The sequence below is a fragment of the Aptenodytes patagonicus genome, chromosome 6 (genome assembly GCF_965638725.1).
Source record: "Aptenodytes patagonicus chromosome 6, bAptPat1.pri.cur, whole genome shotgun sequence".
Classification (NCBI taxonomy): domain Eukaryota; kingdom Metazoa; phylum Chordata; class Aves; order Sphenisciformes; family Spheniscidae; genus Aptenodytes; species Aptenodytes patagonicus.
In genome coordinates, this window is record NC_134954.1 from 39,728,279 (window position 1) to 39,740,887 (window position 12,609).

General features: G+C 36.3%; 1 protein-coding gene across 8 annotated transcripts in view; it reads left to right on the plus strand.

Annotated features, from left to right (window-relative positions):
• GULP1 (GULP PTB domain containing engulfment adaptor 1) overlaps positions 1-12,609 on the plus strand; it is a 169,337-nt gene that overhangs the window by 92,436 nt on the left and 64,292 nt on the right. For all 8 annotated transcript variants that reach the window (XM_076342186.1, XM_076342184.1, XM_076342192.1 and 5 more), the window contains one exon: positions 310-371. In XM_076342186.1, coding sequence (XP_076198301.1) covers positions 310-371 — 62 coding nt within the window. The remainder of the gene's footprint in view (positions 1-309; positions 372-12,609) is intronic.

The window sequence follows — 12,609 nt, forward strand, 5'->3', positions numbered from 1 at the left end:
ACCTGAGGCAGAAACAGCAAACAACCTTAGACCAATAAATATGTTTGGGGGGAGAAGTTGGAATTCTTATGGTAAATCAAGTTGGTTAAAATGGGAAATGTGCCCAAGAGAAGTCACCAGATTCTTTCATGTAAATGTTTGGGAAGCTGTGAGATACAATGTGTTTCCCTCCAGCCCCAAGAACTACTTCAGACAGATACTTATCTGAGTAAAAGGAGGGTTGTTGATGTTTTCCAGATAGATACTGTAACAGTTAAATTAACAATTGAATAACCTATTCAGTGCTTCTTTTATTTTGCTTTTCTGTAGACAAAACATGGATGCACACTCCTGAAGCCTTATCAAAGCATTATATTCCCTATAATGCAAAGGTAAGAAAATACGAAGTTATTTTGTCCTCTTACCTTTAGAACATAGTGCATTCTATCTTGCTTTTCATTTGAAAACTGCAGACACATGAATTAGCCGAATGAAATAGAGAAGAAAAACTTAGTAGATGTCTGTTTTGCAGATGAAAAATTTCTATTTCTTAGATAATGGCCAATTGATTCTTGTTCTGAATTATTTGACGGTTTTCTAGAAAGCAAACCAGTGTTCCTCTTCTGCTTGATGCTCTGTTTCCTTTTAATGGATGCTAAATGGATGGAAATTTTGAGTGCAAAGGAATTTAAAATCAGGCTGCATGCTTACAGTACTATAAAAATTAAAATTAATAGCACAAACTCGAACAATAGCAAAGGCAATGAGTAACGATCCTATCTGCTGGATATATTGAAGTGTCAAATACTCTGGAAATATGGTAGAATAATAATGGAATTTTTGCACGGTAAAACCAGAAGTCTTACTCATGCTTTTTTATCCCAGTTACAACGTAATTTTACAATAATATTTCAGTTAGTCTAATGACATCTGTTCACAGGAAATGCATCTTCCCAGAATAACAACTTAGAAAATGGTTTGCTAAAAGGAGGAGGGAATACGCAGCAATCGGCATAACTCAGAGTAAACTGAGTAATTGGCTATTACTTGCCTAAACTGGGAGGATAATTCAATAAGATTCCACCGTGGTCTGTTCTGGATAAAGTTCTTGTATGATTGGTATTTTTTAATATAAGAATAAAAATTATTTCACAGGCCAGGACTCAGTTTCCTATACTGGTATTCCCTGCTGTTGTGTTTGCAATTTTCTTTCACTTAGTATTGCCACACAGTGAGCAAGTGTTTGTAGTGGAAATCTGAGTCTCATTCTGCTAGTTGCCAGGTGAACATGTTTTTATTCTGTGTGCTCTCAAACTGAATTTTTGACCAAAGGATGTATTACCATTTAACTGTATAGCCTTGCCAGACACCTTGGCTTTTATATTACAGTTTTTGAGAGGGAGGAATACTTGCTGGGGTGACTGTGCCATCTGTTTTAAGAGCAAGCTGAAGCTATGAATTCTATTAATGCACTGAACAATGTCCGTTTGTTTATGGTCTTTACTTCAAGAGAAAAAAGAAACCTCCCTCACCTTTCATGTCCCATTGTCTGTCTTAAGAGCATATCTTATGAATAGGTGTCAGTACAGCTATGCAGAAAAAAAATTAGAATAAAGAAAACAGTGATATGATGGTGATAACCATAGAAACAACAGCATCAATAACTTCTGGAGTAGAAAAAAGAGATGGGGAATTCCTATCCAAAGGAAGTCTGTTCTCAGCCTTGTTAGAGAGACTCTTGGTCCAAAAAAGTCTTTCCTTTTGTTTAGGCTAACATATGCCCAAGTGTCCTCTCCAGTTCTGCTTCTCTTTAGTGTGGGTTCCGACCTTACCGGGCCTCCTCGACCTCCGTGCTGTTGGCCTCTAAGGTCTGTCAGAATACTTGCAGGAAGCTGCAGCGTACTACAGCATATGCTTTTTTTAAAAAAAAGTTTACCCATTTTTTTCATTTGGATCATGGTAGAAAATTATTTAATTGCCAGCTTTTAGCTGGCATATGCAGACATAACAACATTATTAAAACTAGATGATGTTTCCACCTCAATTCTCAAGTACCATTTTCATTAAGTTTTGCAATATTTTTCTTTTTAAGAGGAAAGCATGTACCTAGTAGTACCTCATTTGGGTTTTCTAACGTTTTGGTTTTTTAACTAAAATATCCCATTGATTTCATATCTTGTAACTACATTGTGAAATAATGATTAAAATCTCAGAAAGCATTCATAAAGCAAGTATTGAAAAAGACTCATTGATTTTTTTTTTTCCAAATGTTCATATTGTTCCACTTCCAATTCTGTAACAGTCTATTCATGTAACTCTTATATTTGTTGGGAGGAAAAGACAACACTTTTCCTGATTTATTTCAAAAGGTAATTATGTGAGTGAAGAATGACATGTTCAGAAAATCAAATCAATTTGATGGAAAGCAATAGCAGAGATGTTCTTCTTCTATGGGCAAGTGAGCTGTATTCGGCTACCTAGTTTTTTGAATGCAAATTACCATGGATGAAAAATACTGCTTTCTCTTCTTTATAAGAGACAACAATCATTTCTCTGACACTAATCTTCTGAGATTATCAGAAAAAGGAGAGCTTACTAAGAACAACTGGAAAGATGGGATTTTGCTTACTTGATTCCTACGACTTCTTTAAGAATTAAAGAGAGCCTGTTGATAACAGTCAACTCATGAACTGCATTTTATCTTATTAAAAAAAAAAAAAAAATCCTGGCAAAGTTAACTGGAAATTAAAAGAACCCTGCAATATAGACAACTGGCCTTTTTTCTACAAATTGGAGAGGACTTTTTAATAGAGAATTAGTAACGTCTTGTATTTCTTAGGACATACACCCTCAGAATGATTTATGGCAATAATCTTCTTTGCAAGAAAATACGAGCAGAGTTGTTTCTTCTGAAAGTAAAATCCAGGAGCCACGAGTCTCATAAGGGTGCCCTTAAATATAAAAGCATCTTGATTCCCTCTCTCCTTTCCAGCACACCCAGTCCTTATGGTACTTGCTATTTTGAAATTTGCGGGGTTTTGGCATGGTTTGGTGTATGGTGTAAGTTGATGGGGGTCTAGGGTTTGGGGTTTTTGCGGGGGGGGGGGGGATTGGTTGTGTGTGTGTGACTTTGTTGTTGTTGTTACTGTCATTGTTGTTTTGGGTTTGTTGTTTTTTGGGTTTGGGGTTTTTTTAATCTTACTGACGTCCCCAGTCTCGGTCTTGCTGAAGGCACTGATGATAAGACTCCACACATTTCAGTACGTTCTGGAGGTGAAATCTGGGCCTACTGAAGTCAGAATTTTGCTGTCAGTTTTTGATCCTATATTGTTCTTGAATATATCACTCCAAATGAAAGCATATTGGTCATGTAATTTTTTTCCCCAAAAGATCATTTAGAATCTTGATAGTATATTATCAAATACGGGGATACAGGACTCACTTAGATGTAGTAGCATGGCAATTTTCATACTACCAGGATATAAAATGCTAAGGCAAACCAAAATTTGTCTTTCGTGTCATCTTTTTTCTGTAACGTTCCATAACTAAGAACAGATGTTTCTGTTATTTTCCATACTGTAGGGGAAAAAAGTTCTCTTTTGCTCTTAAGTTAATTCTCTTGATTTTCGGCCAGTTTTCTTTCTCCAAAACAAAAGTGATCAAAGTGTGACTTTATAATGGAATCTGACTGCAACCTTAAAAATGGACTGATTGTTGTCATCAGGTAACTGATTCTGCCCTGAGGGGTGTCTTTCTGCTAATAAAAAGTTGCCACTGCCCAAACCAGCAATGTTTACTATGTCTCTTTGTAGTAAATTGTATGTATATTCCCCTTTATAGTCACTTGGCTATTTTTCGACTTACATCAAATTTCCACATGCACACCTTTCCATTTTGCAGATTAGAGGTTCTGCTTTGCAAGCCTGGTGTTCATGTTGGCTGCTAGTATACTATGGAGTCAGTAGCTTTGACCTTACATTAGGCTGAAGAGCTGCTGTTTTACATAGTAACGTGATGTCATGTTAAACCCTTGGGAGTTTATTTTACCAAGAGATGTGATGGCTTCCTAGTGCTGGGACAGCTACTGTCCTAATGTTTACTTCAGACTTATTTTAGAACTTTGTTTATTGTCATGTACATATTTATGTTTCTTGATGAAGTTTAAATTTGAAACTTTGAAGATAAATGAGCAAAGCTTTCCCAAAAAAGACTGTTAAACATCTCTTACTTTGTATTATTGTGGGGTTTTGATGACAATTAATTGTGAATTGTTGTGCAGTTTCATGGATGATCTTTCCTCGCAATTATTCAATATATATCTTGGACCTGTATTGCAACTGTAGTAAAGGCAAAAAAAAAAAAAAAAGCATTAGTAATAAATACCCTGCAAAAAGAGCTTGCTTGGCAGTACCTAGTAGTATTAATCTTAATCTTAGTAGTACCATAAACAGAGTTTAGTTAGGTTTTCAACTTTATGTAATTTCTTATTCCTTCAACTTTTTTATCATTGAAGAATGGCAGATAATATTTTTCTGGAGTAGGCATTTTGGAGAAGAATTTTAGGTCAAAAAATATCACGCTGCTTCTAATTGACTACCATAGCAGGGCTCTAGGTGCAATTATGTCTTTTGAATATCTGCATATCACTATCATTAGTGTATGGTATTATCAAAGCCGTGTTTTCATGGCATAAACTGCACTTGACTACAAATTTTTGTTGCTATAGCTATACATGCAATTTCTCTTTTTCTATCCAGTCAGCATACTACAGAATGATCATGGTTTTACATCAGTAAAAATAATTAATGAAAGAATATCAAAGGGAAAATTGTGTATAGATTTTCCAAGTAAACAGAGATACAAGGTATGCTATTAAAAAGTATACTTAAATTTGTGATGACGTTAGATATAGCAAGATATTCCAAACAGAGCACAAAAATGTTGAAAATTGGAAACTAATGAAATAGAAGAGGGCATTATAAGAAGTAATTCATTTTCCTACATTTAATTTATTATAATTAGAATTAATAACTTAATTCCAATTAACTTTCATTAGAGTATCAAAAAGCCTTGGATATAATCATAATTAATTTGGTGTTTAAGCACAAGAAAAATGAGTATTGTGAAAATATCCAAATGAAATATGAAAGCAGAAAATTATAATTTTACAAGGAAATGCAAATGTGAACTTCTTAGTTATTTCTGATACATTACAGTCATTAAACTTGGGGCTTATTATACCAAAGACGAATAATCCTGTAAATAAAACATAAAATATTCAGAGTCTGCAAGGGGTACTGTCAACAGACTTCTCTGCTTCAGGGAAATCTTGCTTACAAGATTACATACTTAAAATGGGAGAAGGGTAGGAGAGGATAGCATTATATCCACAAATATCCTATAAAATAAATGAGACTGATGCCAAAGGATTGTATCTAAACTTTCAACAGCAACAAACTTCATCTCATATAAGTACCTGAAGGAGGGGAGCTGCATTTTAACTGTTCAGCATCAAGTAGTTTCGGTTGTTGTCATTTGTCTCTGTGAAAACTGGTGAATATTTCAGCTTCCTTAAAATCTGAACATTTGTTAGTTCCTCAGAAAGCTCTGTGGGGTACTGAGTGCTTTTGAAAAGCTGTCAGTCTGTCTTGCCTGAGGTTACATAGCCAATTTGTAAAGGGGCAAGAATTAAGTCTGCACCTCCTGAGTCTTGGTCCAGTCTTTGGAGCACAAACCCACCCCTCACTTTCCATCAATAGTGTATCACTGTACAGTAAGGGAAGTTGAATAGTATTTGCGGACAATTGTATATCTCATCTGCATATGAATGCACACAAGTTCAAAGACTATATGAATGCATGTTGCATATGCTTGAGTAGCCCACAGTGTCCCCTACACGTCAGCATGTCAAGATCATTTTGCAAGAATGAGTAGGCATGTGGCATATGGTATCTGTGTGCATCTGCACCTAGAGTTTTGTCTTTCACGTCCATTTACTATTGCTTATCTGAAAGCTTTGAAAAATGTGGCTTGTTTATAATTGGGGTACAGGTATCTTTTATGACTGAACACTGGCTGAGAACTTTAGAAGAATTTGCAGAATAGCAACAGCGCGGTTTTGACATGTGTATGATCTCTTTTCAGATGCCTATAGCCCTCTGTCAGTTATGTGTAAAACACCCAGCTGCACAACTTCAGGCCCTACAGGTCACTCTTACTCTCCAGAAGATGATCTGCTTCAAGAAAGGAATGAAGTTTATGAGCAATTCCAGTTTTTCTTTCTTAAGGTCCATTTGTGTGTAGCTTGCACAGACAGTTTTAGGTTTGACTGAAGCTCCCAATGTCATACATAAATGCAAAAAAGTATATCATTTTGAGGCATATACATGAGACAGAATGCTTAGATCCAAGTAATTAAAATTTGGCAAGGTGGTAAACACTTGCAGAGTGGAGGGGTAGGGGTGGGAAGTGGTTTATATCTGGATTCTACAGGTACACATACTGCTAATTCTGCAGTGTAATAGATGAGTATGAAGATGAATACATATATGTACTGAAAGCAGAGACAAGATTCATAAAGGTACTTCATCTAATGCCTAACTTTTAGTTTACAAATATTACAGCTAATTTTAGGCAAACATGAACTACAGTCAGTGTAAGGGCTGATACCCTTTTTAGTTTTGTCCACCTAGCACAATTGCAGTGTGCTATTGCAAAGTTCTCCCCAGGTGTATGGGGAGACTGTGCAGTGGGGACAGACTACTTAGGAGGAATACAGAAACATTTTCCAGGCATGCAGGGATGAACTTGGGAAAGAAAAAAAAGAAAAAGAGACCATGCTATTGCATGGTTGCTACCACAGAAAACAGCCTATTTGCTGCACCCACTCTACATCCGTATCTGGCATGGCATCATCATGTGACCACTCAGAGCTATTAAAAGCCAAAAAAGGTTTCAAAACTTCTGAAATAATGCAAGACAGTTTAATATAATGTATAATGTTTCATTTCTTTTCCTGTCTCAGGAAAAGCGATCAATAGAGCACGTGTTTTAGTGAAATATTTTTGGTAGCTTCTAATAAAAAAAAAAAAATCAGTTAATTGGGGGAGTGAGATAAAAAATATTGGTCAAGTTTTTCAATACATTAAAAACTGCAACTGAAAGACAAAACAGTAGCTTTTAATCTGTTCTCCAGAGCTCTCATCTTCTCTCAGGTTTTGCTTATGACCCCTTGGTCTCTTCCTAAGCTCCATTTTGCTTGAAATGTCTAAGTACTGTATGACATACTTCAGTTACAAGTATGAAACAGATTTGCAATGCAAATAAGAGACGGAAGCTATAATTTCATGGCAAGAAGAAAAAAATAGATCACATCAATTAATCGTAGTGTATGCAGCATAGGATCTGAGAAGTATTTTAAGTCCCTTTCTCCGTAATATATTAAGTAATATATTAAAACTGTGTAGTGAAGCAGGATTGGGACAGAGCCCCTACACTGCATTGAAGCTGATCTGTAACCTACCACAGCCCTGGAGTGTTTCCTATTATGAGCAAGTTTTAAGTTTCCTTTGTATCCAAACAGTTTGTTTCTCTCACATAGATTGCCTTCACTTCTATTCTTTATAGCACTGCGGCTGCTTAATTGTCTTTTTTCTCATCTCTGACTTTAGGCAGTCTAAGTTTCAGTTCTCTCATCAGGGAAAAATTATTTTTAAACAGCTAACAGCTTTAGACACATTTTTTTTGGTAGAAAGTTCTAGAATCAGTTATTTGGCACTGTAGATATAATATCTAACAACTATAATCTGGATTAAAAATACAAAACTGCAAGAGATTTAGCTCATTGTTGGTCTTTGAAACATGCTCAATTTTAGAAGGATGGAATGCCTTATGATTCCTTGACTATTAGAGTTGTCCTTTGGCTACATTGCATTTGTATTAGGATTTGCTTTGGGAATTGAAATGTAAGAATCTAGAATAATTTAGGTTGGAAGGGACCTCTGGAGATGATCCAGTTGATTCCTTTCTGAAAGCGGGACTGACTTCAAAATCAGGTGAAACACAACAGAGCCTCATACAATCGAGCTTTAAATACCTGCAAGGGCAGAGATTCTTAGCCTCTGGGCAGCCTGTTCCAGTACTTAATCCCTGTCATTGTGATTTCTTTTCTTATTTCTAGTTGTAATTTCTTTTGCTGCAACTTGTGACACTCAGCCTTACACACGCGTGCGCACAAATACATCAGCCTCATCTTCAGGCTGAACAAAGGCAGCTACCTTAACCATACACTGTGGACCATTTTCCTAACCATCTCGTTGCCTGTCACATCCCTCACCAGTTTCAACTCCAGCTAAGATTTGGCTTTCCCAAGTTCATCCCTGCATGCCTGGAAAATGTTTCTGTATTCCTCCTAAGTAGTCTGTCCCCATGTCCACCTTCCATACACTCCCTTTTGTATCTGAGTAGTGCCAGGCATTGTGCAGACTAGCTGATTGCTCAATCAGCTGTTAAGGCATACAGGGATGCTTTTGGGAGTTATGCAGTCTAGCCGATTGCTGCATGGCCTGTGGCTTTAAGAGGAAAGTTGATGTTGCTGTCTTACTAAGAGGCTTCTAATTCTACTACAACATAGCAGTCGGTCTAGCTATCTTTGACATTCAAGTTAGGTTTAGTTTAAGCTTCAAAGTGTGAATGCAGCTTAAGGGAAACAATAAAACTACAAGGGCCTAATTTATTCTGCAGGGCCTGAAGAGTTGGCCTTGTTGGTGTGCCCATACAGGAAAATGCTGTTTACTCTACAGAGCTGGTCTCTTGGTTGTAGAGGGCTGTGGGTAGCATTAGGAACTGGGATTCTAAAGTTTCTGGAGCACAGGTTGTTGCTAGGTTTCTCAGTTTCTTTAGATATGGGGAGGAATCAGGCCTAGATGTAACTTTAAGCTGTATGTTTTGTTTTAATTTAAGAATGGGATATTGTTACTCTATTTCATCTTGGAATTGGAGGTGCAGAAGGGCTGGAATGAGAAACTTCTGGAATTCATATGACTTCTGGATTATGAGGCACATAGTTTATATATATGTATGAGAAACTTCTTGCTGGCTCAAGGCTTTTTGTAGCTTTCTACGGTAAGATTTGATCTCCTAGGTATGTGCATTGTTTTCATTGAGTTTGAAAATCCGCAGCAGGGGATTCCATAGTATTGATTTATCTGGCATGGTCTGCAGTTAGGAAGGCTTGTGTGGATGGCATGATTAACAGAGTACACTGGTTAACAACATGGTACCTGAAACCCATCTGTGCCAGGTACGTTCTTTAGATTATTTTTGTTGTATAAATTATGATTCTTTCCAATAGTCTTGCTGTAGCAGAGTTTGTTGGAATGTAGGACAGCCATATGTTGAAGTGTTAATCCAACAAGTTCTGAAAGTACAAGAATATATTTGTATATATGTATGAAATACAGAAAAGGCAAGTAGAAGTTTTTCTGTAGTAGTAATAACTGTCTTTCAACACCAATTCTTCATAATATGGCATTTAGTATTGAACACACCATCTAAAGCATATTTCTAAAGATACTATGTTAACTACAATTTTTAAAATGTTTTAAACAGACACATCACTGCCCTTCCCCCATATCTGTCTCAAAAAAGCTGAGCAATGAGACTGTTGAGACAAAAGACTCAAAATCATTAGAAGCTTTGTAACAACTTTTATAATGTCATTTTCTTATTCTTCAGAAAAAGAATAAATTAGTATTTGAGTATAAATCTTTACTGTGAAAGATACTTGGAGTCGTGAGTTCCTCAGCATCAGGCAAGAGCAGGCACCAATTGACTAACAGGCAGTGAGTGATATGAACGTCCGTTCAAGACAACTGAACAAAACTCAGAGGTTTGTCCAAACAGAATTAACAGAACAAAAAAAAGTGTGCAAAGAAAAAGGATGGAATTTCCAAAGACCTTAGGATCAGCAAAGATTTACTCAACTCTCCGTGTCCCTTTCTGTTCCTTCTCTGTTGCTGATATTTATTCCCTTGCCTCTCCTTAAGTCTGCTTGAAACTACCAATTAGCCTCATTAGCATGCCCTCCAGGGATTCTTTCTGCACAGTTATATTTCCATGTGAGCTGTCAGCTGTGAGAATGTGAGGTTTCTTTAAGCAGGCTTTTTAGCCTCTGGACTGTCAAGTGAGTTGCATGTCTGACACTGGAACTAATAGGCAATAGACTTCAAACATCTGGATTATTGTACTCGTGGGCTAGGTGGCCCACAGCAGTTTATAGATTGTTCTTGCTTTAAATTAGAATCAGGCCTGCAGATGAATTAACTCCTTCTCATCTCCCATTTTTACTTTCAACAAAGCTGGGTATTTCTGTTTGCTCAGCCTTTGCTATGTTTATGGAGCTACTGCCGCCTTCTTACATCTACTATTCACAAAAAATAATTAGGAAACTCTCCCAAAATAAACTAGAAAAAATAAATAGAACTGGATCACAGAAAATAAGAGAATGGCACAACTTTTTGAACAGAAACTTCTGTAAGGACATAGATTTTTAACAACAAAAACAAGACTACAGGAATCTGTCCAACAGCCAGGCTGTTCACCATTCAGAAAAGTAAAGTTTTACATATACTGATCTCCATGAGGATTAATCCTCAAGAAACCGTTGGACAAGTCACTAGCTGCAGTCTCTGACTTTATTAACTTTAATAAAATAATAATGTATACTAGTCCCTTGTGGATCCTGAACTGTAATGAATATTTCTCTCAGAAATGCCTCCTTCAGCTTACTCTGATTCGGAAAGTGTAAAGCCAACCTTGGCCTATTTTAAAAAGCATTTTGAACTTTGAATGTGAGAATTTTAGGTGTAACTTCCTAGAGGAACTAATCATTTCTGGTTTGGGACATAGCAAAGGAAAAATATTTGCAAGAACTAATTTGTAAAGCTTTGTTAAAATATCTTGCTTTTTCACTAGAAATTATTGGCCACTAAAAGGGAGAGAGTGATGGGTTACATTGGTCTAAACTTTAAATTTTTTTCCTACTGTATACTTTTGCATAAGTAATATTTTCTTCATTCTGAATGCTTAAGGGAAATCAAATCGAATCAATTCCTGTAGTTTTACAAGTTCTTTTTTCAATCCGTTGCTGTAGTATTACTGAAAAGGGAAAACGTGGAAACAAGGATATACATCAAATCTTAATGATACTTGTGGAACCAAGGGTTACATTTGAAGGAACAGATAACTTGAAGCATGGACTAAAAATGTCCCTAAGCCATATCTCTTACTATTGCTGTAGCACTTACATGCTTCTGAAATGGGAGATACTAAGGAGACAGAGATAAGTAACTCAGCAAATCACATTAATTAGAGCATTCTGTTAATAAGATTAGGTGGGAGGGAAGTCTTGTCTATTCATGAATGTAGGATTATTGCTTAAAATCCATTGAAGTCAGGAATGATCTAGACTAGATTAATTTTACTACTTTAGCACCAGAATATAGGTCTCTTATTGAAAAGCATAATATTTTTTATGAAGTAAGAAGTGACAGTCAATGTTACTGTTGGATTAATTGCCATTGTAAAATAATTTATAAATTACTCTCCAACTCAGTTATGTTCTCTTTGAACAGTCATCTGAGATGTCCATCTCATCTGCTGATGGATCTTAAGGTCACGATAATAGTGGTTTCATTTTGTATCTGATGTTGTTAGGTTGAAGTAGTCACTATTAAAAATTTTTGCAGTTTGCTAAAATAATCTTTCTAATAAAAAATCCAGTTCCCTAATTTGTGTTGTTTAGAAGGAAAAATATTTCCTGTGTTTAGGTGGTGCTCTGCAAATTTGTTTTAAATATCTACAGAATGGTAGCTTAAAGAGGCAGTTCCTTCTGTTCCAAGTATTCTTTTAAAATAAATGACTCTCATCCTAGCTAGCTTTTGGAAAAACTCTGTTACTGATATTCTTGAAGTGCCTGAAGGTCAAGTGTTGAATTATGGTGATCACATATGTTTTATAGCTGGCTTTCATGTGAAATTATGTGAAGAAAAGACAGTTTCTTCTAAAAACCACATTAACAAGAGAGAATATAAACAGGTTCATAAAACAATCATCACAGAGAAGACACTTCCAGTTACATGTAGGAAAGTGAAAGATCCAGTACAGCTAAACCAATGTAAGAAGTGCTTTTCTTGTTAAGGCTTATTACCTACGTAGTACTTGCTTCCAGGATCTGTGATGGAATTGAAGAAGAGGGATTCAGACTAGGATTTGACTTTTATGCAGGCAGGACGTTCACAGATAACGAGGCAGAGGTATGTTAAGGGTGCATTCCCATTCTTCGAAAGAAAGGTTTCCAATATGTTTATCTTATTCCATAAAAATCTTAAATGTGATTCCTGAAGATTCTTTAAGAGGTTATCTTGTACTGTGGTCATGAACCTGTAGTAGATGAAAATGCTATCTAACTGCTGTGTTTAAGTGCCACCCATTTAGCCTTAAGCATCCATAGGTTCTGGTACACTCCAGCCTCTGTTCTTCATTTGCTCTTTCAGCTTGCCTCCTAGGTGTGCTTTCTTTATGCTGTTACCCCTTTTCAGTTCAGATAATCAAAGCACCCAGAACCAGTGC